Raw genomic sequence first — 27,178 nt, 5'->3', positions numbered from 1 at the left:
ATATTTCATCCTCGCTGGTTTCAAATCTGTGTTTAGACTTTTGTAAATGTAGATCAAAAGTTCAGCCCATGGAATGGAAGTAGAGTTGTAAATACCAGTCAAACATATGACACAATTTAGCATTTATGAGTCATCTTTAATAATATCATAATATCTTGGTTGGACAACCTCTACTTCGTAGAGCGAATCATAGATTATATCTTTCGAAAATTCACAAGGTTAAAAATACATTACTTAAAGTTTCATGCTTATCGCAATCATCAGATGTGTAAAAACATTTTTTTAAAAAACCGTCTTATGTACAGATTTGAAGTGTGGAAAAAATCGTAAAAAAATCGTAAAAATGATTAAAAGCAATTATGACAAATTAGGTGATAAAAATGATTAAAAGCAATTATGACAAATATGAGTCATTTTTATTTGGCCTCGACATAGATTGACGGCTAAAAAGAACAATACAAAATACATCAGAAATGGTACAAATACAGGTAAAACAGTTTATTTAAGATACAAAATGAGTCAATAATAGAAATAGAAAACTGTAGAATTATTACAAAGCAGAAGGAAAAGTATAACATAAATACAGAAGATACTCACTAAAGAACACTGTGTTGGAACATCACATAACTGACTGTACAATACACAACATTTAAACATTGCACCACAAGACTGAACATTTATAACATTTACAGAATACACAGAAATTCCCGTAGGGATCATAGTACAATACAATAATATATAAACATTACACTATAAAAAGTAAACCTAATACACATGAGACATAATAAATGACATAAAGGAAACAATTATAAGAAATCTACCTACAAAAGACCAATTAAATACAAAGTAATAATTGCAAGAACATCAAACAGTTACACAAAAGAACAAACATAAAATCAATGCCAAAATCGGCATTAACATAGTTAAAACGGTATCTCAGAATGATGCAGATAAAATTTATGATTATCTTTATTTTGTAGAAAATCATTAAAAATAAACAAAAATCATGCACCACAATGTCTTTTGATGATCCTTTCAATTCATCAACAAGTTTCTCTTCTTTTCAACGTGAAGACTTCAATACAGCATCATCAGCATCTTCAGATGATTTTGTCGAATTTGAGCGATTCACAAGTTTTGAAGGTGATAGTGGTAAGATTACTTAAAAATATTTATCAGTTTAAAAATTTTGATTTATTATTGCAGTTCTTATTAAAAACCCTGGAGTGGAAGCCTATTGATGTTCCCTTTTTGCTACTTTGATGGGATAAATTTTCGTGGAGATTAAATTTTGCAGATGAGCCTATCCGCGAAAAAAGGTAATTTTGAAAAGATTTTGTGGGGACTCAAAAAGTATGCAAAACAAACTACTTTAATGGGATAAAGTTTTGCGGGGATTAAATTTCGCGGATTTCGCAGATTAGGGTGTCATCCGCGAAATTAAGTCCCAATGGAAATTTGGAAGGGCTGTCGCGGACGGGGAGGACTTGAATGTACAATGGAATTCAGAGTGACAGTAGAACAAAGTAGACAAGAGTTTTTCAGCTCGTGCATATTTATTTCAATCCATCCAAATAATAAAGTAAAGTTACACACAATAAACAAACAAATTTAAATGTCAATGATTCACCTGCGTCCAGGCGTCGCCGCTCACTGCAGTTTATTGCGACTTGGGTTTTATTGTTAACTCTGCGCGAGAACCCCATAACTCCGCAGTTTACTCCGTTTGATTCACCACCTGTCTCACCCAGGCACTTCCCAACCTTACGGTCCAGTCTCTAAACGACTCTGCTTCAGCATTCTTTGTGGATGCACATGGCAGTCAGACTGGGGTCAACGGGGTCCAATTGTGGAACCAGGCTAACCTAGGTCTGATGGCCACGCAATCCGTGATTCCTCAATACGTCTTGTCCGGACAAACGCTTGCTGAAGAATGTCTGAATTTCTATATCTGGTTGAGATATTTCTATCTCATGCATAATGCATATTTACAAACATTCAACAAACAAAATTCTATTTATAAATCCCTCATGACAACAGCCGCGGGCCAAAAACGTTTGGACCCCAAACGACTACCCCTTACTAGTTCTAACTTTAAAATAACATCAAATTTTTATTTTGACAAAATCTCACAAAAAGGGTTAATATATTTCAATTCTACCCAAATATTTATATATTTATTTCATTCGACAACACACCCATCTTTACACAGAGTATCCATTTCGTTAAATGATTTTTACTTTTGGTAGAAGACCCAAGCATCTGATCTCATTTGAGTTCAGGTTACAATTTTTTTCACGGTGTCCGTCTCTGCCACAGGTCCAACAGGTCAAGCCACGCTCCCTGTTACATGGGATGATTTTACAAAAGTTCTTTTTGTGTCCAGATTCACCACATCTCCAACAAGTTAATGAAACATTCTCATTTGTGCCATTTTGATACTTTAATAGGTTGATTTCAATGTCATCTTCGTCGTCATTTGCTGACTTCGGCTTTCCATTCATCATCCGTTCTATGGCATTCAGTTTCTCCCATATCTTGGTGAGTTCCAAAGGCTTTTCTCGCTTCAAGGACTCTTTTAGCTTGACGGCCTTCACTGCTTCGTTGTAGGTCTTAAATTGTTTAAGAAAGACAAAGTCTTGCAAGTCAGGTCTTAATCCAGCCAATAAGAAATCGAGTTGTCGATTCTCTGGTACTTCAAGTTCAGTAAAGAGGAACTCTAATTCCTCAAGGTAAGTAAGTAAGGACGAATCTCCCTGCTTGATGCTTGCGTCTTCTAATAACTTTTTCCTCTGGGGCATCAAACATACTTTCAATTTCCATAATTGCTAAGGCAAAAGAGGTCTTGTAGGTTCCATCCATCCGGTGGAAGAACATCTTTGGTCTTTTTTGTAATATGGATGGAAGAGCAGCCAGTTTTTCCTCTTCAGTCCATTTACCAAGTTTTGTAATGTCTTCAAATTCTTTAAGGTTTTGAATGACTTCGATCCGGTCCCATCAAAAGTAGGTAGATCTAAGTGAGTGATCTTCGGTCGGCTGAGTTTATTTAAAGACTCTACAAACGATGTCTCTGTTAGAAATGTCTGCTGCTGTATTGGCTTTCAGTCTTTTCGTATAAATGGTTCACAGTTACCTCCGATTGCTCCTGCTTGATATGGAGGGGATTCAGATTCTAAGTGTTCAACTCGAAATCTTAGCTGTTCAATCTCCTCACTGAGCTGTTTCCCATCGGATCGAATTCTGTCTCGTTCACTCTCCAATAGTTCTTGGTATTCGCATGGCGCACTCTTCCTTCTTTGGATATGTCGCTTGTCCACAAACGGTGGTGTAGTGCATCCATCGTAATAATTGCTACAAAACATGCTGTTCCAAATGTCCGATTGAACACCACAGTCACTATGGTAGTGTTTCGGTGGTGTTAGAAAGGCTCGTTACTACAGGTTCGCAGTACTTGCAGTTGATTGATCCATTTACAACCGCAGGCAAGTAAGGCAGAACTGTTAGTAATCACTATAAGGTATGTTGGAAAGAGGCGTGACCTTTTTCGATGAGCTTTTCAGCTTCCTCTCCTCATTGACTTTCTTCTCTTTTTTTTCCGTTAAAATTTCTTGCATTCGGTATTTAGCATCATTACTTGCGTCAATGATAAATTATTCAAGAAGGTATATAAACGATTATTGCATCTTCTTCCTTGAATTATTGATTACTTAAGGGTTCATCGCGAGAACCTTTCCGAGTTGGCTTGATATCAATAATTCAGTTCATTAATCCTCAGAGTGACAAATGTTTTCGATGTTTCATATGTTCGAAATGACTCAGCTGTTTAGTCTAAATTAACGACTCATTCTCAATAATAACCATTGAAGTTCATGGTAAATGATAGAACGTAGATTTGAGTTTCTTTGAGTGAGTTTAATTTCAATAATTCATTAATCTTGGTTAGGTATTCTTGATGCTCTTGCGTGTTCGAGCTAAGATGACTCAGATTTCGGTACCATTGAATGACTCACTTTTCAATTTAACCATTCAAGCTCTCAGATGAATGATCGAATCAACCACCCGTGTCCATTCAGTGCCAATGACTAATAGTTCATTAATAATTTGATACATTGTTTATTACAGTAAACCTTCGACGTCATTAGTTTTGTGAGTCAGCTCTTTCGACTTCAAGAAAGTCTGTCGGATTGTATTCTGCATGTAATTTAAGTTCAACTTCCACATTAAAATATTTGATTATAGTCGTACCTTATTGGACTGTCACAATCAGATCTGTGCCTCTGACATTGAGCCCCCAGTTGTCGCGCGGGAGAGGTTGATCGGTCCTCTCCTGGCGCGATAAGCGAATATTTATTTTTATGCCCCAGGCGTTTGTGATCTGACCCGCCGCTAGAAGACGGGGAGGACTTGAATGTACAATGGAATTCAGAGTGACAGTAGAACAAAGTAGACAAGAGTTTTTCAGCTCGTGCATATTTATTTCAATCCATCCAAATAATAAAGTAAAGTTACACACAATAAACAAACAAATTTAAATGTCAATGATTCACCTGCGTCCAGGCGTCGCCGCTCACTGCAGTTTATTGCGACTTGGGTTTTATTGTTAACTCTGCGCGAGAACCCCATAACTCCGCAGTTCTCCCCGTTTGATTCACCACCTGTCTCACCCAGGCACTTCCCAACCTTACGGTCCATTCTCTAAACGACTCTGCTTCAGCATTCTTTGTGGATGCGCATGGCAGTCAGACCGGGGTCAACGGGGTCCACTTGTGGAACCAGGCTAACCTAGGTCTGATGGCCACGCAATCCGTCAATCCTCAATACGTCTTGTCCGGACGAACGCTCGCTGAAGAATGTCTGAATTTCTATATCTGGTTGAGATATTTCTATCTCATGCATAATGCATATTTACAAACATTCAACAAACAAAATTCTATTTATAAATCCCTCATGACAGGGCCTTTTCCGCGAAATATTTCTAAACAAAACTCAGAATATGTCAGATAAATACTATTTAAATGGTTACTTGCATCAAAGAAGCGCTAACAATGTGTATTTCAACAACCAACATGCACGATTTGGCAGTAAAAGCCACAAAATCGTGAAAATATTGCCACTCAATAGTGCCACCCGCAAAATTAAGTCCCCGTGAAATTGTATTTCGCGGATAGGCCCAACTGCGAAATTTAATCCCCGCGAAAGTTTATCCCATTAAAGTAATCTTTCAGTACAAGTTCAAGTTAGAAACAAAAGAAAGAAACAACAGGCTTCCATACCTTTTTCTAATTTTTTGACTGGGTTATAGTACAGGCACCCCTGTGTCACAGACCAAAAATTTTGTCCCAAGTATGAAAAATACCCTAGAATTTCAGATTTTTTTTGGATCCTGATTTTACTTTGGATCAACCTTTAAACTTGCGAAAAAGGGAAAGTCAACTATGATACATTAGATGTTTTCTTTTGCCTACAGTAGAACAAAACATGAAATTCTATTTTCAAACTTAACTCTTGAAAGTACCTTAAAGGAAGAAATTTTGTCAGGAATTTAATTTAGCAGATGAAAAATTTGTTTTAAGGCCTGAAATCACACACATTCAGGAGAATAAATACAGTAATGGCAGGAACCTAATTTGGCGGATTTTGACTTGGCGGATTTTGACTAAATCTGCCAAATCCGCCAAATTTTCTTTCCCTAAAATTTCTTACCTTTTAAGGTAGAAGAAAATTAAATGAGATTTTTCTTATGGTGTTTTTTGTACAAAGGTATAATGAAAAGATAAATTTCTTTTTTTTTTAAGATGAAGAAAGCCAATCACCATTTTCACAATCCAGCTTTGGGGCAGCATCTAATAACGAGGTCGCCATCCACAGTCAACAACCATTGAATCATCTCATGTTTATTTCAATGTTGGAACACATTTGCGTCTTATACACACAAGATGAAAATGCTAGTGATGCACTTTTCAAAAGTATGCAGTTGAAATTTTGATACACTTAATTTCTCCTTTATTTAATTTTTCACAAGAAATATTTTATAGGAATTTCTTTAGTAGCTCTAGATATTGATATGATTGAGCCAAAACCCTTTAGTGTCATCAATCTCTTCCATAAAAATGGAGAAGGTTAGAAGATTACAAAATATAAGAAATTCTTAGGCCTTTGGGTAAATTTTAAAATGCTTCAATGGTCAAGAAACATGAGTGTGATTATTTGACAAAAATTATATCTTTCAACCTCTGAAAGACTCAAGTCCTGTTTTTTTTTAAGCTTTACTTTTCATATGAAATTTATTTAATAATGTTTTTGTTCTTTTTTTCATTATTTTAGATGTTTGTGAAAAGCTCAAAAGTGGAATGGTAATTATATTCAGTTTATTGAAACACTTATTTCTTTTAAGAATTATTTCTAATTAAGGATATTATTGTTAGAAAAAATTCAAGATCAGAAAGATATATGTTTATCATCACCGAAACCTATGCTTTTCAGGGAATTTCTGATTGTGGATTTCAAAATATTACTGGTGCTAATTCGTCACCAGAAAAATTAAATAATATCAGATATCAACTCTAGTGGCTGACTTATCATGATATTTAATAATAAGTTTCGTTTTGTTTCTTAGTTGATACCAGACCTTGCTTATTTGGACGACTTCAAAGCAGTAAGAATGAAATATCAAAGTGCACTCAAAAGTCTCATGGAAGGTTCTGTTCAAACGTTACAGGTGATTTTTCGTTTAATGTTTATACCTTCAAGATCTTCTTTTTTTTTAAATCTAATATCTTGGTTTATTAAGTTTATACCCCTTCTCACAGAGCCGGTAGGATTTTTTCAGCCAGTGGAGATAAAAATAACAGACTAAAACTCGATGGGGATTGATGTCCCCATTTTTTTTATGGCTGGGGATTTCAATTCTTTTGTTTTCAAATTCAGTGAGGATGGGAAAGTAGTAAATATTTTGAAGTGAGGATTGGTTTATTTGATTATTTTCAGTGGGGGCGAAAATTGGAGGATAATTTGTCGCCGGGGACGATATTTTGGCCGATTTTTCCAGTGGTTCTGTGAGAAGGGGGTGTGTTTATTCTAAATGTTTTAAAGAATTTAGGCTTTTAATAATTAATTAATATGTTCTTCTTTCTTTCTTTCTGGTATGGTACCAGGTTTGATAGAAAATATTTAAGAATTTCATACCAATTTCGTCCAAGTTACGGCTTTTTGGGTAACCACTGCCGTGTTTGACTGAGTGTAATGAAAAATATAAATATCAATTTTTAGCCCAAATTTGAACTACTCAAAACTAAAGAACATATCGCATTCAACAGGTACGAAAAGAACAAATCCTTTTTCATTGGAAAACTTAAAAAAAACTTAAATTTTGATGGGTTTTTTATTCAGATTTGGTTTTTATTTATACTTTAAGGTGCCAAATAAACGGGGGGGGGGGTTTAAATAAACGGAGGGGTTGGAAAATTTTCGAAATTTTAATTGCCGGGGGGGCAGATTGCCGGGGGGTTGGAAATTGTACTTGCGAAAACCCCAAAGTAAGGTAACTAAAATAGGCTAAAATCAGGCTTTTTAGAGCAGAATATTGGACCTTCCCTTTGAAAGCTGAAAAAATTCTTAAAAATTAATAAACGGGGGGGTCCTAATAAGGTCCGGGGGGTTGGAAAATTTTCGAAAAATTAACAAGCGGGGGGGGGGCGTTTATTTGGCACCTAAGAGTACTATTAGAAAGTGTTCGAAAATGTTAAAAAAATTTATGGGCATTCAAATGTCCAAAATCTATTCATTTTTCTTTGCAGTTCAGCTGTCAATGGGTTCCATACACAGTCATTGTATAATGAAATGTTCTCCATGGAGGAACATATTGCATCAGGAGGCTTCGGAAAAGTTGTCAAAGCACAAAATAAACTGGACTATAAGTTTTATGCCATCAAGAAAATCCCCCTCGTTGATACAGATGTCAAAAAGATTCTACAGGTTAGCTTTGGGCTTTTCCACAAATAGTCCGTGCCCCCACCCCCTGTTGAGGATATTGGACAGCCAGGGGGCTCAATGCTTTCTGGATATCCAGGGGTAAGACCTTTTAAGAGGGAGAGGACAGCCAGGGGGTTCAATGCTTTCTGGATATCCTTCTATCCACTTTTTCAGGTCGAATATCCAGGGGGTCTTTATTTTTAAGCTATACATCCAGGGGGTTTTGGAACTCGAAAAATGGATATCCTCAACAGAGGGAGTGGTACAAAAATTTCTGGATAAGCCCGCCATTCACCAATCAAGTTGATGAGCTTTTTGTCAATCGTTTTACCTATAGAAAAGATTATAGTAGACATCATTCGAGCGAAAAAATAAAGATTTCAACATTTTTAAACCGTTACGTCAGATTTACCCAATGGAATTACTTCATTTTTCAACCAACCAATGACCTTAAGGCCGGTCTTCACTTTCGCACGAAATGGGCGACAGTTTTTTTCTTAACCCTTTTTGCCTGAGGAAAAGTTTCTATTCGTTACGTCAATTTCGACCAATGGAATTGCTTCATTTTCCAACCGACCAATGACCTTACAAAAACGTTAAAAAGTTTTCGCTCATTTCGCGAGAAAGTAGAGACCGGCTTTTAGTTAGTCCACCCAATCATTATAAACCCTGGAAGATCTAAAAGCTGTGCTTCCCGTTCTGATTTATCAAATGTGGTTGCAACATCGAAAGTAATTCATGATATACATCATTGCAATGTCTTCTGACATTACACCACGGGCCCAATAGCTAATTGGTTGTAAGTGACGTAAAATCAGTTAATACGTCATTTTCAACCAATCAGCTGTTGGGGCCATGGGACAGGAAGACATTGTAATGGTGGATATCATGAATTGCCATTTCTTTTTTTTTTCAGACATTAAGGGAGGTGCAGATCTTTTCAAATTTGGAACACACGAATATTGTGCGTTACCATTCGTCATGGTTAGAGCATGGTGTCGAAACATTTCTTCAAAAAGGTGAGAAATATTTTCTTTAATCCAATGGGCTCTTTCAGAAAATGTCCGGGGTGGAAGATATTGTCCGGGGATGGAAGATATTGTCCGGGGGTAGCGAAAAATCATCAAATTGCCTTGTCCGGGGGTAAATTTGCTCTGTCTGGGGGTAACTTGGGTTGTCCGGGGGGTCAACTGATGCTTGTACGTGGGGTAAAACCAGTTGCCCCGGGGGCCTAAAGTCACTGAAAATTGTTATATCCTCCACCCCCCATATTCAATTTTTTTCTGGAAAAGCCCAATTCACCCTTCTCAAGGTGTAATTTACACGTTTTTTTATACCGGGTGTCCCATCTTTAAGTGAATTTTATCGAGTTCTATGAACTGTGTTAAAGAATCAATAATTTTGCATTGGAAAGAGGTAAGAATTGACTCTTTAACGGTTGATAGAACTCGAGAAAATTCTCTTCAAAGAGAGGGACTTTTTTCTGGGACACCCGGTAAGAACATCTAAAATATGTGAAGCCTTTGGATGTTCTTAACTTTGAGTTTTAAACCCAAAAATTATCGTAACATTCTCTTATTTTCAATAAGAAATGGGGCTATTTTAAAGTCCGCAAGGCCTTACAATTTTCTTAGCTTGTTCTTGATATTTTTGCCATCGAAGCCTTATTTTCTTATATGGTTTGTTCTTAAAAAATACGTGTATACAGTGTGTGGAACATGTTTTAAAAGAAAAATTCTTTGCATGCCATTGTGATAATTTGAAGTTTTAGGATGATATTTGAATTGGAGGATTTTATTTTCTATAAAATCTGTTTTCTTTTTTCCAAACTGTGAAAAACAAGTAAGTTCGGAGTTAATGGAATTTTTCTTCAAATTTTATGCCTTGTCTCAGCTGGTCTCAGTAAAAAAAATACTTAATTAAAATTTCGTCGGGATACAAAACAAAAAGATTACATCTTAGATTAGCACAATTTTTAGAATTAAAAAGTAAGATCGTTCATGTCGAGTTCTTCAAAAACTAATTGGTGTCTTGTTAATTGACTCGTGTGATTAATTTGATTTATGGTTCTCAATTCTTTCTCATCATGTCCATGGCAGTACTCATAATATGGTAAATATTTTCCTCATAACTTTTATTTTTGGGGTCTGGTTCAAAGGTTCTTATTTTCACATCCTTTACAAATGCATGTTTTTTAAAGGCCTCAGACATTTTTGTTGTTTCTCTGCAGCAAATAATAGCTCCGACACATTCACAATTCTCGTCATCAAATTCGGTCAAATTGGTTCTATATCGGCATGTTTGGTCGACACACTTTGATGGGAGATAGGTATTTTCATAACTTTTCAACTCCAAGACGACAGCTTTCCATTCGCCTTCGACTTTCGCCCATATCACAATGTCAGGACGCAGTTTTCTGCCGTTAGAATTATCAGTAATGGTTGTTTGTGATTTTACGTGGTAATCGATTTGATAAGCACTTCCGCAGCATGAACCGTAATGCTCCTCCATGTAATCCTCTATCACTTTCTTCAAATCACGCTCGTATTGATGTCCCTGTGAAATTGTATTGTGAAAGTGGGGGGAATTTATTTTATAACATAACTAAAGTTACAATTTTTGACTTTCACCAAGAAAATTTAATTCAACGCAAGAACCCAATTTTAGGGGCTAAAAGCAGTAGATGTGACGTAACAACTTTGCCGTCATCATTATTGGCAAAAAATTTGGCGTCTTAACTTAATGCCGGCCAAATATTTTGATTCGGAGTGTACATTAACGAAAAGATTACTTCATGAATATCAAGAATCGGGCATTGCTAAAAAAATCACCTCATCACGCCAAAAATTCTTTTGAATCAAGCCATCAATAAGAAGAAGTCTTTGGTAAGCTAGGTAAATTAATAAGCGGCACAAAGATTTCTCTATAAACACTCCCTTCTCACAGACCCTGTACGATTTTTTCAGCCGGTTGGGGTAAAAATAACGGATCAAAACTCCAATTGGATTGATATTCCCATGTTTTTTATGGCTTGGGATTTGAATTCCATTGTTTTCGAGCCAGAAAAGTCAGCGGAGATGGAAAAATATTTTGCAATGAGGATACAGTAGAACCTCTAATTAACGGACACTCTAAAAGGCAGACACCTCTGATTAGCGGACAATTTCATTTTCCCCGGCCGTTTCCTAGTCAAATCCTCATAAAAAAGTTTCTAAAAGGCAGACACTCAATTAACGGACCCTCTGATTAGCGTACAAATTTTTTCGCACAAATTGGCCAAAACCTCTATTTTAGCTCTCCAATTAACGGACGTTGAATATCAAACGGGTCACAGACGTCCAAAATTGAAAAAAAAAAATTAGATATTTTTATTTCGAGCACTTATTAGTCTTATTATTCAAATTATTTCTACAAATGTCAAGTTTTCCCAAAATCATAAATCACTGGTACTTCAAGTCCGTACCCACCACCCCGATTTAACCTCTTGCCAGTCACTCGAGCTCTTCTATGGCCTAGTGTCTGCAGTACGTAAGTATACAGTAAGTATAAGTACTTGAGACCCCAATTTTTTATTTTCGACACCCTGGGATGGCCTAATTTCCAAATTTGAGCTCCGAGATCAAAAGTTTCTAAAAGGCGGACACTTCTAATTAGCGGACACTAACCCCTTTCCCCGATGGTGTCCGCTAATTAGAGGTTCCTCTGTATGTTATCTGATTATTTTCAGCGGGGCAAAATTAGAGTAGAATTTTTCACTGTGGACGATATTTTAGCCAATATTTCCAATGGGAAGGGGTTCCAGTGGGTCTATGAGAAGGGGGTGTCTAAAATGTTCTTACCTCTCTCGCACCAACATACGCTATCGCGTAAACCACCGAATATGTCGTGCCCATACTTCTGAAAGATAATGAATTTTTTTGATTTTTTCTTTGATTATGCTGCTCTTGTTTTTTCTGGGAAATTAATCTTCTGGCTTTAATTTACGAAAAATTTGTTTCGTCACCATATCACAAGAATCTAAATCAAATTTGCGGACCTTGAAAATGTAGGGTTTGGACTAAATGAAACAAAAACTATAGATTCCCTGAGCTTTCCTGTGTATTGGGGGTAAAATAAGGCACGTGTTAAATCGCTGAAAATTGATACACTTTTTATAACGTAATAAGGTTCAATTTTGGACAAAACTTAAAAACAAATTAACAACCCCAGTCTCGTAGGTTTTTATAAATAGTAAAGAAAATCGATTTAAACCCCTATTAATAATAAGTTACTAAGTATACAGTTTTATATAAAGTTAAATCCTCAAAACTCATCATCTAAACAGCGCTTAGAATAGTTGAAATTAGATTAAGATTCTCTGTTCAATCAATATATTCAATTTCCAAGGTTGCCCGCTTCCTTTTGGACACACCTTTAAGCATGAAAATCACAAGAAAAAACAAGAAAAACCAAGCCTCGTCCAAAGCCAACTGTTATTTCTCATAAAAAATTTCTAATATTTCAAAAAGTTGTTCCAATCATTTTCGCTTGCAATAATAATGACTTTTAAAAACTCACCTATCAAAGTTATTCTTTAAATCCTAAAACTATAGGTGTCCGCTCTCTGCACTTTTGCACAAACTTTTGACAGAAAAGGACTTTTTTGTTTACATACATTCAATCTATTGTCTCCTCTATTTTCCTAGAACTACACTAACTAATGTTTCTGTTCATCAAGATCGCCATGGGAACATAACTCTATAACACAACTCTCTTCTTTTATAGGAACTAGTATGTTTTTGTTTAGGCTAAGCTATTCTAGTTTTAGGAACCTTTAGCCTGGAATGGTTTTAAGATACTGCTTTCTTTCTTCTCGACTCTTTATCTTCTTAAATTTAAACTGTGCAATGCTTAGAATTGTTCTTGCATTGTTCCTATGTTTTGATGTTTTGAGTGCCATGATTCTTATGAAATTGTTCTAATTAATAAGAGTTTAAACATCGATTATCAGCACATGCAACGTGACACTAATGGAAATACTCGAAAACAGGCTGTCTTTTTTTTCTCTCGAGAGCTTTGTAGGCCTGGACAGGAAGAAAAACTGTTATTACAAGTTTTCGTACCTATGGCAATTTTGTTTGCTTGCTCAAACGTGAATTATTGGTCAGCCCAGGTGACCCTTCAAATCTGTTCCGCGATTTTTTTCCCGCTGGTCGTCGTCGTTAAGACTCCTCAGTTTAATTCCGATTTTCCCGATTTGACTTAGAAAATCCGAAACAAGAATGTGTATGCGCCGAGCTGCGCTGTAATTATTACATCAGCCGTTATCTCCCTTATATTGCGCCACCTCTTCCGAAGCGTACTGTGAGCAATTTTATGAAATGTTAAAGCAGCTTCGCACTAGTAGCTGGCTAAGTGGTTTCATGTTTGACCCAATTGATCCTGATTACCCAAGATGCACCGCGACCCTGAAATAGCCTATGGAGAAGAAGCAAGAAGATCTCGATCAGTCTCAACTTTCTTTCATCATCTTCTTGAGGTGAGAGTACTTGATTTATTTCAAAGTTTATTATTGATTCCTTGTCAAAGTTATTTTCAAAAAAGATAGCAGCAAGTGTACACTGGTACATCTACCTCACTTGCAAGTTATCCAAAAGATAGCATTAAGCTTGTCTGTGATATATATCAGACAAGCAGCTACACCCTTGAGGTTGCATGCGAGCTCCTTGCATCCTCTTACTTATCTTACTTAACCTACTGAACTACTTGTCACACTTGTCAAACTTGAATAACCTGCAAAACCTACCAAACGTTCAAAACGTGCGAAACCTGCTAATTGTTCAAAACTTGCAAAGTCCATCAAACACTTGCTTCAATTACTTCACACATCCTAATCTCAGCTCACATATCTCAGCATTTAAGCTTATAAATCTCAGCTTCTCAGCTTACACGTCTCAGCGTCAGATCTACTTAGCCTTATTAACTTATACTCCCTGCAAAACAAAACTCTTATTTCTCCAGTCAAATTTGAAAAAAAATGTTGCATACGCAAACTTATCAAATTTCAAAAGCTGTGTTTGGGCTCATTTAATCAAGCCAACGAGGAATTATTTGGCCAAACTGCTGGTACTCAATGTAGCGTTAACTGCCTGTATGCTATCTTTTGGTCTAATTTTCGACGCGTTAATCTTTGGAAGACTACCGACCTTGACAAAATCTTAATCGAAGGTGATAAGTTATACAAACAGCTTGATACAAACTCCCATCTTTCGGTTGATGAAATGCCGCGTTTCATTGAATCAAATGGTGTCATAACTAATTTCAATTTTTTGAATTTTGCAAACGGCGAAGCGAACCTGATTAATGATAGTGCTTTCCTTCAAATCCCTCTGAGTGAGTCTGAAAGTCTAGAATTCAACGCCTTAATGATCATTAACGGTTTTACTATCGCAATTATGAGTCGGCATCAGGGTTACTTTATCTTTGACTCGCATAGTCGAAATGAACTTGGATTACTTGATCCCTCAAATGGAAAATCGTGTCTTTTAAAGTTTGATAACGTTTTTGAACTTGAGAAATATATCCAATTTTTTTATTTACGACAAATGGAAAAAGAGAGTACTTACTTTGAAATTCAATTTATTGAAGTGGATGAACTAATAGAAGAGCTTAAAGAAATTCTACAAAGGGACATTTCAGTATTCATGAAAAGTTATTCAAATAAGAAGCGTAAAAAGTGATGCCAGTGATGGAAACAATTCTAAGCGTCAAAAAATTAATCAAAAGTATTACAAAAAAAACAAAGAAACAGTGATTGAAAACAGAAAAACTTATCGTTCCCAAACAAAGAAAAATTAAATGAACAAAAAAAAGATTATCGTTCCCAAAACAAAGAAAAATTAAACGAACAAAAAAAAGATTATCGTTCCCAAAACAAAGAAAAATTAAACGAACAAAAAAAAGATTATCGCTCCCGAAACAAAGAGAAATTAACTGAAAAACAAAAAAAATATTTTTCCCAAAACAAAGACAAAATAAATGAAAAAGATAGAATCTATTATCAAAATAACAAAGACCGTGTAAGGAGGCCCCCCCAGCGGTTGGCGTGATGGCGTGATGAAGGGTTTTTCGTGGCGTGATGGCGTGAAATTTTGAAAAAAACGGCGTGATGACGTGAAAATGAAGTGCCGGCGTGATCGTGAAATCGAGTTTTTTAGGCGTGATGGCGTGAAATTTGCAGTTCAGCGTGATCGTGAAAATCATATTTATTAGTTGAATCGTAATTCTTTGTCCATTTTAGCCAATTTAGAGGGTTTAAATTTCAAAATTTTCTTGGTCGGCCCCAACTATGGCGGGGCCTCCTATAGATCTCATTTTAAAACATAAAAGAAACGGTGCAAACAGTTTTATTTATCTGCCATTTATCCTTGTAACTTCCGATTGTCTTTAGCAGTTGCTAGCTAGTCTTCAAAATAAAATCGAATGCTATGAGAGGGTCGAAAATTGAAAATTTCTCCCGTCGGCGCAAACCTCAGTAACTAACATTTTCCTCTCTTTCTTAGATACTTATTTTTAGATGCATCAAAGACATCAGGTCCTTTTTTTCAGGAAAATATATATTTATAGAAAAGCCTTAAACAGAAAGAAGCAACAGGTTTATTATGAGGTGTAATTTTAAGCAGATTGGTATTGATCAAAGGAATCCTGTGATGTTTAAACCATATTTTGGAAAAAAGACAGTAAATGAGGTCGATTTTAGCCATACTAAATTAAAAATTTCTCCCGTCGGCGCAAACCATGGTTGCGCCTCCTCTCTACCCTTTTGAAGATTATTCACGCTAGTTCACAATTAATGCCCATTGGTCCCGTCAACAGGGAACCAGGGGGCATGACCCCTCATGTTTTTATCAAAAAAGCGGCCTGTACTTTTAAAAGATTTCCAATATTTTTACATGAATTATTTTTCAAATTGAATTGAAATGGGTCCTAAAATAGCACTTTAAACCCTTCAAAATTCAAAAATTTTCTCCGTTGCCCAACCATGGCGAGCTTTGTCAATTTACTCAAATATACCTCAGCCCTCAAACCGGTGCCCATTCATGTGACCAGTTGTCTAACATTTGTTGATATGCATAAGTAAAGATTACGTCATTTTTCCTATCGGAAACACCCGAAAAAAAATGGAATTTGACCCCTGTGTATTACGAAAAATAGGAAAACAGAAGTCAAATTCCTTCCAGATTCGGGTGTTTCCGATAAGAAAAATGATTTAATCTTGACTTACGCGTATGAGCATGTCGAAAAACTGATTAACGACTAAACACACACCCATTTGTGCATTGTGGGCAAAAAGTAAGTTTATATAACGGCGTTATATCCATGCCAATGATAAACGTGGTCTAAAACTGAGTTTATCCAGAAAATATGAGCGCGAAAACTAAATTTTCTTGGCGTAATGGCGTGAAATCGAAAAAAATTGGCGTGATCGTGAAAATCAAATATTTCAGGCGTGATGGCGTGAAATCGAGAAAAAATTGGCGTGATGGCGTGAATTTCGGGTCCGCTGGGGGGGTCTCTGTAAGTGCAACAAAAAAATCACGCTATGAGAAAAATAATGCGGCTGCAAACAAAAACCATAAAAATGAAAAAAATGATCTAGTATCAAAATTTCTAAAACTTATTTATGAAGGTCCTTTCTACATCTGTGTTTGCTGTAACAGATGCCTCTATAAAAAAACGGTTGTCAAATACTCGCCTGAAAAATATGATATCCCACAAGAACATTATTATTCTGAAGTTTTTTCATTTGACGGCCAACTATACATTTGTAGAACATGCCATAGTAAACTTAAAAAAAATGAGTTGCCGTGCCAATCTGTCAAAAATAAACTGAGCCTTGATGAATTACCTGCTGAATTCCGTACTCTTCGTAGACTTGAAAAAATTTTGATTTCTCGCAGAATATTATTCAAAAAAATTGCAATCATGCCAAAAGGTCAGTTCCCCAAACTCAAAGGTTCTATTTGTAATGTACCTATTGATGTTGAAGATATTGCTAATACTTTACCAAGAAGAGCAAATGCAAATGGACTAGTCATTGTTAAACTCAAAAGGAAATTGGAATATAAAGGACATGTCGTTTTTGAACCAATCAGACCTGATTTCATTCAGCGCGTACTGAATTATTTTCAAAGAGAACAACCCTCTTTATCAAGACATAGAAATTAATGTCAGCAATATTTCAAATGATGAGACCATTATACAAAATTCTGCAAATAATGAGGAAACGGACTCTAATGATAGTGACCAATTGAGTGAAATTGCTTCCAATGACGATAGCACTGAACCTGATGATCCACAAAATAATGCTTCAGATTCTGAAGAGCTTGAGACAACTGACAACCCACTTGATGCTCATCGCTCAAATGCAAATGAAACTACTCTAATGCCTCACACTCCTTCTGATGCAGAAGTAGATAATGAAATTTTGTCATTAGCGCCTGGTCAGGGTAAAAAACCAATTTCAGTCTTACATGATGAAAATTGTGAAATGCTTGCTCATCCTCATTTATATTTAAATGTATATAAGCAATTAATCATGAATGATCTAAGTTTTAAAGAGTGAAGTGATTTTGTTCATGTTGTCCTCTAGCCCTTCAGGCTTTAAAATCACTGAAGCCTCAAAAGTGACCTACATTAAAAGTTTGAATAGTGGTCAATTGATATTTTGATGAATAATATAATGTCAAAAAAGTGAGAGTTTACTACAATGATTACTTTATACATTATCTTTTTTTTTACAGAAATTCAATCGGCGACCATCTATTTGCAAAATTTTAACGCCACTATTATGCTGGTATAAATGAAAATACACACGTTCACGTATCCTACTAAACGCTATCACGTTTCACGATTAGATTAATCAATGTTTTTTCAAAGCTTATTCGTTATTGGACTATTATGATGCTGCAATGAATTTTTGGTTCAGTATACCTATCCTGTATCTAATTCAATGTCTTGTTTTTGGAATTATTGCTGTTGGAATGACGTTGGTATTGGACAATAATTAAAGACTTTATTTCAACTAGAGAGTATTACATATTTTAAATGTATTGCAAAGAAATAATTAATATTGTACAATAGTAAATTGTTAATATTTATAGACAATTATATGATTATCTAAAACAACATTGTTAAAGATTTATGTTAAAAATGAAATTTTTTCAAACCTTGTTACACTTTTTTCATAAGCAACTCCATTTTTCGAGTCAGGCCTGGAGTTACTAAGGGTTTTTCGAAATCCAGGCTCAAAGTTGCTTGTAAGGCTGTTTAAAGATTTGCAAGTACATTTTTGCATTTTTCAACAATTTTTGCATTTTGAATGGGCAGTAGAGGCATTTTTCGTGGATGTGATTACATCCTTTTTGCTATTCTCTCTTGATCCAGCTTATCATTTGATCTATCTTATCCTTTAGGGCTGACCTTCCAGCGCAGCTGGTTTATTTTCGTAAAAGCAATGCCCAAAACATGGCCGAGTCCGATTTTTGAGAAAAATTACTTTGCGGCCGAAAATGCCGGAAAAATGCCGGAAATCGCCGTTTATGCAGATTTTCATTGGACTTTTTCCTTACATTTCTTTGTTTTTTTTCACACAAAAATATTATTGATAACAATGCCCATTCATCAAGCATGGTTCAATTGTCAATAAAACTGACTTATGGAGCCGGAACTTTCTAAAAATCGCCGGAACAGCCGAATTATCCCCGGAAAAACGTTTTTCTTGAATTTCTCGAGGTGTACTTTATATTTTTTCATGAAATTTAGCGTACTGATGCAAAATGGCAATACTTAAAATGTAACGGAGCCCGATTTTCAATAAAAAATTTTCTCCGGCCGAAAATGCCGGAAATATGCCGGAAAAACCGGTTTTTTGGCATTTTCTCGGTATTTCATCACAAGTTTTTATGTGATTTTTTCACATAAAATATTGTTGATAGAAAAAATTTGAATAGTGGAGGAGGGGTGGAGGATATAACATGTTTTGAAAATTTACCCCCCCCCCCCCCGGGACATTGTGAATTTTCACAACCCCCCCCCCCCCCCCCGGTTAACAGATCTAAGACCCCGGACAAGCATCCGTTGACCCCCCGGACATTCAAAATACCCCTAAATAGAGTAAGTTTTCCCCCAAAACAAGGCAAATTTTTCCCCAGGAAAAAAGATATCCTCCACCCCCTCCCCCATGTACAAAGTTATTAGGAAGAGTCCATTTATGTATACAATGAATTTTAAAACGAGCACTTCATTTGTAATTAACCGAACGGTAGCGATTCAAATGAGAAATATTTCGACAAAGCCTCGTCCAATATCTTTTCTCACACGCCCAATATTTTTGCATATTGGGTTCGACTTTGTCCAACATAACTGCTTAATATTTCTTTTCTGCGTAAAAACTTTATCTGGTAAAAGAAATCTCCCTTTTAATGTAAAATATGGTATTTAACATATCAAGCATTATTTCTCAAAAAAATTGCTTTGTACAGTTTCACCTACAATCATGGACAAAATATTTGATACAAAGGGGCTTCCCCTCAAAATGTTAAACACCAAAAATGGTTTTTAAGTGCTCTAAGTTACTTCTGGAATATAGAAGGATCTCCTGTATTTCAGGATTCAAAAGCTGAAAACTGTTCCAATAAGTCTGGGAATATAGACTAGATGCCACTGAGGCCCCTCCAAAATGGAAATATCAGGCACGACGCACCGGGTACGGCAGCTTTCGTACCAGATTTACACAAAAAATCCCATAATTTCCCTCTTCGCCGGTAAATTCCTTAAATTTTCTCATTCGCCGTATCAGATTTAAAAAGCTTCCGCCGCGCCTGAATATCCCAATGAAATGAATTGGAAGTACTAACTCAAATTAAACCTTGAAATCTTTTTCGGAATTAAAACCCATTTCAAATTATCCGTTAGTATTGCTCTAATTTCATACCCTGTTACTTGACTTTTTTAATCGTTTAGACGTGCATTCAAATCAAGAGAAAAACGTACGGCGGACAAATATCGAAAAGTAAGAACTTTTTTTTTTACCAGTCAATTTTCCGTAATCAGAAAGTATACACTTTTCTCGTCACGCACTTGACTTACTTGACTTACTGACTTAATTGCATAATCCCACGGTGATCTTTGCACACTTCTTTGAGACAAACTCTACACAAAACACAAAGAGGAATGAATACGTAGGGGTGGTACAATTACTTTCGGTCGGGGTTGTGGATGGTGAAATTTGTCGTTCTTTTTTAATGTTGTAGGCACTTTATCCCCCTCGAGGCCCTGTGTCTTATCGGATAAGATCGTTCCATCTTTTAGGGGGGTGTCCACGAGGTCTTTTTTTCTTCAAATCACACTTATAAGCTTTGTGCGCATAGTTGATATTGGGGTCTCTTCTTGTGATGTGACCAAACCAGTTCATGCTCCTCTTTTTGTTCATATCAAGTCACGCACAAAAGAAATCCTGTTTATTTTGTAAAGTATAAAGTTCTGTAACAAAATTTGTTTTAACTTAAATGTAAACCTGCTGCCATAAATCTTGTATCCTTGTTATCGTGCTGTGATCTTCACCCATCTTCATATCCTTTTTTGTCTCCGCTGCAGATTATATTGAGACAGACTTTCAGAACTCAAATTTGCTTGAAATTATCTGAATTCATATTAGAAACTTTCGTAATTGCTCTTTTACTTCGTAACTTCAAATTGGGATTTTGATCGACTTGAGGGCCAATTTTTACAACCCAAACCAATCATGTAACTTGGGTGAATTCATTTTAAGAACGCCTTTATTGCATGTATTCGCAACAGATTTCGATGGGCCAGATGGAGTGCCTTAAGCTTTTCCAAGCAAAAAAAAAGCGAATATCGTAAAAAAGATTGTTGCTATTGTTTTCGAAAATTGGCGAAGCTTCTGATTGGTCAAGCGCTGAAGTTCTATTATAATGTCACATGACGTGGGTAGGAGCTCCTACCGAACCACGGCACACTTCTCAGCTAAAGTACGCTATCCAGCTCGCTCGCTTTTCACACTTTATTAGATTCCACCACATAGTTCGAACCCCCCCCCCTATTTAAGGGGGGATGACACCTTCCAAAAAAGTGAAGAAGGGGGGGCATCAGAAATTTTCACTAAAAAGGGGGGGGATAGCAAGGAGGGGGGATCGTTTAAGAAGGGGGGGGCTTACATATATTGTAGATTATTTTCCAGCACTGTTATGAAATTTGGTCTGCATGAAAGGAAGTTCTTTATTTTCACTAAAAAGTGGTATATATTTGCCAGACTTAATTTTTCTTTACTGTTTCCCTTCCCTTTTTACCATAAAAAATTTAGCCCGAAATCCTTGGGGGATAGGTATTTTTAAAGGTTGGGGGGATCATTTAAGAAGGGGGGATCATTTAAGAAGGGGGGGATCAGACCCCTTTCCGCACTATGCACCATTTTCAACGATTGCGTCATTTTTACATTTAATCTTTTAGATCGGCCACGACGGAAGCCGAAGAAAAAGAATTTATACCGGTTATCTTCCAGCAACCAATACAATCACATGGCGTTTTTGGCGTTGGAATATCTCACTTGGTCCATCCGCCCTCGCACCCTCCCAAGCTCTTAGGATTACCAGCAGGTTCAAACGATGAAGTAAACAAAGAACCGAGTGGCAATCACATTGTAAAGAAAAGACCAACCTTGAGATTTAATAATAACGCTAAGGTATGATGATTGGGCTCTTCTAGAAAAAATTTGAATATGGGGGTTGGAGGATATAACATTTTTTGGAAATTTAATCCCCGGACATAGTGAGTATTTTGACCCCCCCCTGGACATTCAAAATCACCCGTAATCAGAGCAGGTTTGCCCCTAAAACAAGACAAATTTTGCAGATTTTTCACTACCCCCGGACAAAATATACAATATATCCTCCACCTCCCCCCATGTAAAAATTTTTTTCTGGAAATTAAGCCCATTTCTAACTTTCATTGAAATTGATTCATGGAAAAAACATGCTTCCTTTTATCAATGGATGATATACAATCATGGTCAGAATTTACGGCAAAAAAGGAGTTTTACTACACAATTAAAAAAAACCGCAATTAGTTTTTAACCTTTACTTAGGGTTAGAGAGTAGAGTTTTAACTCCGAGACAAAAGACAGACAAAAGAGACAAAAGACTTAGGAACTTATTAGGATCTGAGGATCCAAAAGGTTATGAGTTTAGGCTGAGAATATAGCCTGGAAGCCAGTATGTATACCCCACCTCCCAAATCGAAATATTGAAAATGTCATTCTCGCCCGATCTTGCAAAATGCTAAAATACCCAGCATGATTGTAAGTATCCCTTTAATACTAGCTTTTTCTACTTGCACTTCGAGGGTTACACGTTTTTTTTATCAGAAGAAATTTGTAAGAACACGAGGCTGGAAAATGGCCGAAACCTAAGAACAAAATAAGAACAATCTTAAGCTCAGTTCTAACGAATATTTAAAACTAAATAGAGAAATGAACACTCAAGTCATTATAATTCTTCTTATTTATCGTTATTAAAATAGCAGGCTCAAAATGAATGAAACAACTTAGGAAAAATTTAAGCCTGAAAATTTCGAAAAATTAAGAAACCAAACTTACTGGTCCTAATAAAAAAACTTCAAACCCCATCCCCGAACCTTATTAGAACCCCCTTTATATTATCCATGATTTTGCTCTAAAATAGCCAGATTTTAGCTTATATTTACCTTAGTTTTGGGTTTCAAAAAGTAAATTTTCCACCCCCGGCAATTAGCACCCCCCCCCCCCGTTTATTAAAATTTTGAAAACTTTCCGGAGCGGATAACCCGCTTTTTATTTTAAGATATAATTCTGATTGAATGCTCACCGGCGCTTCTCTTTTTCAGCTGTTGAAGATGACCTTATTCATCCAGATGGAGTTGTGCAGTCGAACACTTCGAGATTGGCTTCATCAACGTAACAATGAATATAATGAAGAAATCGGTAAGAAAAGATAAATGATCTTCATTTTCTTTTCTCAACTTCATTTGAACTAGAATCTGACAATGTCTGCTTGTCTTATTTATGTCTGCTTGTCTGTTTTATTACACTTAGCCTCTCAACTCTACAGTTGGGCCTAGAAACTGTCAAAATAACACTGAAGTTGAGCTCGGTGAGGTTAACACGTTCGTCAGTGATATGATAGTATAAATAGCAAATTGTAATTGATATATTCCATCCAGTTTAAACAGCAACAATATCTAGTGTAATAAATATTTTATTTTCCAGGTATAGGTGTTGTAGAAGTACGAGACATGGCACGTCAAATATCATCAGCTGTTCACTATATTCATCGACAAGGGATGTTGCACCGAGACATGAAGGTACCTTGGTAAATACACATTGAATATTACTTTAGGCGTACAAACTTTCGCCAGCAGAAACTTTCGCGAATCGTTGAATAGAAATGAGAATTTTCAAATAAAAATTGCCTTAGAAGTGAAAAATATTCCTTAAATCCGCTAAAGACGGTTGCTCTTTGACTTTAAAAAGGCATTAAAGGGTATTAATATGCCGAAAATTTGATATTTATTACGATTTCGAGGTTTTATAGATTTCTAATTTGCTTGAGAATTTTTCTTGAGAATTTTTCTTGAGTATAAACTTTCGCGAATTGCCCTGTTAAGAATTTTCAAAGACACTATTGCAAAAAAGGCTAAAATTCGCGAAAATCGGGAAAGTTTCTGCTCGCGAAAGTTTGTACGCCTAAAGTATTTCACTGTAATGTTGTAACTTGTAACGATAGCCAAGTGGTCCAGGTGTTACCGCCTCAATTTAAAGGTTCGCGTTTCGAGTCCCGCTCCTTCCAGTGTTCAGTTCAGTTCAGTTCTTACTCTCGGATACCTAATAGCCCTTATGAAAATGTCTTAATCCTGCTGTATTAGCCTTCTTTTCAAAAATTTTCCACCTAGGACATTTTTATTCCATTTTTATTTGAGCCACCAAATTTAGAAGGGATGGAAAAAATAGCACAGTATTTTGTAGTTTGGAATTGCACATCTGATTATTTTCAGCGGGAACAAAAATTAGAGTATAATTTTCCACCGGGGACGATATTTTTGTCTATTTTTTTCCAGTGGGAAAGGGTCTCAGTGGGTCTGTGAGAAGAGGGGGTATTATTGTCTATATCTTTACTTTACTTCTGTGCAGCCAGAGAACGTTTTCTTAACATACACAGCAAAACAACTAACCATCAAAGTTGGCGACTTCGGATTGGCAAGATATCAGCCTTCTCCTTCCAACGAACCACTTTCTCCTGTTGTCGACGGAAACGCTCCTCTCTTCAATTTTGGTAAGTGACTGACACTCATACATGTCTTAATCGGTTAGGAACTATTGCAAATGTTCGCCTAAAAGAAAGTGCTAGATTCAATGGGCTGTCCCATTAAAAAAACTATACAAGGGGGTGGACGAACCATTTCAACTCAAAAAAATATTAATGAAAATGTGTGGATACCCCCTGGAAAATGGCAAAATATGCAAAAATACCCTTGGAGAGATTCTTTTCATACCTTAAAGTGAGGGTGGACGAACTAAAATCAGTCTTCTACCCCCTGAAAATTTTAGAATAACTTTTTACCTCCCTTGGAAAAATGACAAAATATCCCCTGGAAATTTTTCTCGGATAACCCTCTGTTCGTCCACCCCGCCCTGTATGGATATAAAACGGAATGGCCAAATCCGTCATCCGAAATACTTTTTTACTTTTTCTTGCCTGAGAAAGATTCGCCTCTAGCCTTGCGCTTGAAACTCCATGGAAACCAAATGTTCTCAATTTTAACGTCACATAGTTGTAATTGACATTACAGGCAATACAGAACATACCATCGGTGTTGGAACAGCAACGTATGCCGCTCCTGAACAATTGAAAGAACCTTTCTACACCAACAAGGTGGACATATGGAGCCTTGGTATCATTTTATACGAGATGTATAAACCCTTTTGTACGGAAATGGAGAGAGGACGGTCCATACAGAACCTCTTATATAAGAGAGAACTCGCGGATGAGCTTTCCACTAAATGGCAGGAAGAGGTAAATTATAATATTACTGATGACCCACGAAAAACCTCGGGTGGGTTTGACAATTTGAGGTCGAACAAATATCCTTAAGTGCTTGGAATTTTGAAAAAGTCACCTCTATTTAAAATGCAACCAGTATTAAATTTTAAACCGGTAGTATTTCGAATATTTCCGGAAGAATTCATATCGAGAACGTTGAAAGATACCTTATTTGATAACTCTATTTTCGTGTTCGTTCTCTCTTTCCGAAAAGTGAATCTTGGATAAGGCTCATAAACAAGGGACCGGTGAGTCAAATTTAAAATATGTCAAATTTTAAGTTTGGGTGTCTACTGTCGAAATATTAGAATTTCAAGCTATTTAGGAGACACGTTCGACCTCAAGACGTTATTAAAAACTCAAAAATTGATCTAAACTGACTTAAATTTTGGGTTCAATTGTCATGAAGATTTTATTTCATATCTTCTTCTACTTTGTCTTTTAGTGTGAACTTATTTTGAAGATGACGTCGTTGCAACCACGTGACCGCCCTGAAGCCTCCTATCTATTGAAATTCTTCACTCAAAATCCAGAAAAGGTTAGTTGATATAGTCATGGGGAGTCGGGAACCTTTGGGTGGTAGGAAAATTTTTGAAAATTTGATAACCGGGGAGGAGGGTTGGATAAATATGTCCCGAGTGGAAACTCTAAGATACGGGCAAAAAGAAGATTTTAAAACACTTCCCTTCGAGTTTCGATTTGGAATAGAAATTGGATAAGCATGACTGGATGAAAGTTCCTTGGGATTGGGCTCTTCCAGAAAAAAACCATTCATGGGGGGTGGAGGATATATTGTCCAGGGGTATTGAAAAAACCCTGAAAAACTGCCATGTCCATGGGGTAAATCTGCGATGTCCAGGGGTAAATATTTGTGTCCAGGGGGTCAACTTGATGCTTGTCCAGGGGTAAAACACGTGTCCAGGGGGTGAAAAATCGAAATGTCCAGGGGTAGATCACAGAAAAAATAATATATCCTCCACCCCCCATGAACGAATTTTTTCTGGAAAAGCCCATTTGAATCATTTTTGCTGACCCTATTTTACCTGTTTATTTTCTGTATACTTTTCACTTTCTTTTTCCAGAAGAGTTTATCAGAACTAGAAAAGACCATTAAACTACAACGAGAAATTATCGAAGGTTTACGACGTCAGCTGAAAGAACAACTATGCCTAAAATGTCACGAACCGCTTTTATAACACGCAAAGAGCTGAATTAAGTGGGGTCGTTCTGAAGTGGCAAGGAGATCGTTTTGGTTCAGTTGACCTTATCGGAGTTTTTGATTTTTCTAAAAAAGTGATGCATTGTGGGATTGTTTCGGGAGTATTACAATAGAATTCCCTCAAGGAATTCGTAAAAGATTTCTATTGTAATACTCCCGAAATAATCCCACAATGCATCGCTTTTTTAGAAAAATAAAAAATTCCGATAAGGTCTGTTCCGGTGTTATCCTGGAAAACTTGGATTTCTGTTGAGAACCAAAGAATAAAGTTCACACTTGGTAGAAGGAGTTCTCAATTTCATCAGTTCAATTGCAGACGAGACGAGTTCAATCATTAGAAGGTATTCTATGTTTACATGTTTGAAGAATTCTTATACACACTCCACCAACCAAACAATCACGATTGTTGTGTTTTTATGTTTTGACAATTTATCGCCTCGTTAAATGGGCGCACATTTTTTGCTATCAACAAAGACCAATAATTTTAGTTCCTTGAGTCAGCTTGGAACTCTGAAATGCGACTTGCTTGAAATTCAAAAGGATTTTGGATTGTTTCAATGGATATTGTAGTTGTGGGAAGATTTGATTGATTTTTTCTGAATGTAAACTTTAAATGAAGGTTAGAATTCAAGTAAAATTGATTGATCATTAAATGGCTGGAATATCTACTTCAATGACAATGATACAGAACATCTAAACCATTGAGATTCAAGCTCGAAGGGCTAGAGGCGAGACTCCTGGATGGGAAATATAACCACTTATTTCCCATTCAGAACGCCCGCGCATAGTTTTTACACAAACGCTGGTGGATTGAAACTTAAATCTATCGCTAGATTTCAAAAAATGTAGTCCTCCA

At 36.3% G+C, this 27,178-nt stretch overlaps 1 protein-coding gene across 1 annotated transcript; it reads left to right on the top strand.

The window, feature by feature from the left end:
- The first annotated feature begins 975 nt into the window (after positions 1-975).
- On the top strand, positions 976-26,975 carry LOC136814830 (eukaryotic translation initiation factor 2-alpha kinase 1-like). Its single transcript, XM_067071259.1, has 15 exons — positions 976-1,152; positions 5,796-5,966; positions 6,325-6,353; positions 6,617-6,718; positions 7,270-7,316; positions 7,797-7,974; positions 8,888-8,990; positions 19,975-20,023; positions 21,481-21,712; positions 22,891-22,987; positions 23,273-23,367; positions 24,194-24,335; positions 24,853-25,076; positions 25,549-25,641; positions 26,186-26,975. Exons 1-15 carry the CDS (start codon positions 1,017-1,019, stop codon positions 26,297-26,299), a joined length of 1,812 nt encoding a protein of 603 aa, XP_066927360.1. The 5' UTR covers positions 976-1,016; the 3' UTR covers positions 26,300-26,975.
- Positions 26,976-27,178: the final 203 nt, after the last annotated feature.

Source organism: Clytia hemisphaerica, unplaced genomic scaffold (assembly GCF_902728285.1).
Source record: "Clytia hemisphaerica strain Z4C2 unplaced genomic scaffold, Clytia hemisphaerica genome assembly, whole genome shotgun sequence".
NCBI lineage: Eukaryota > Metazoa > Cnidaria > Hydrozoa > Leptothecata > Clytiidae > Clytia > Clytia hemisphaerica.
The sequence above is the reverse complement of the archived record's forward strand: the minus strand, read 5'-3'. Positions and strand labels throughout refer to the sequence as shown.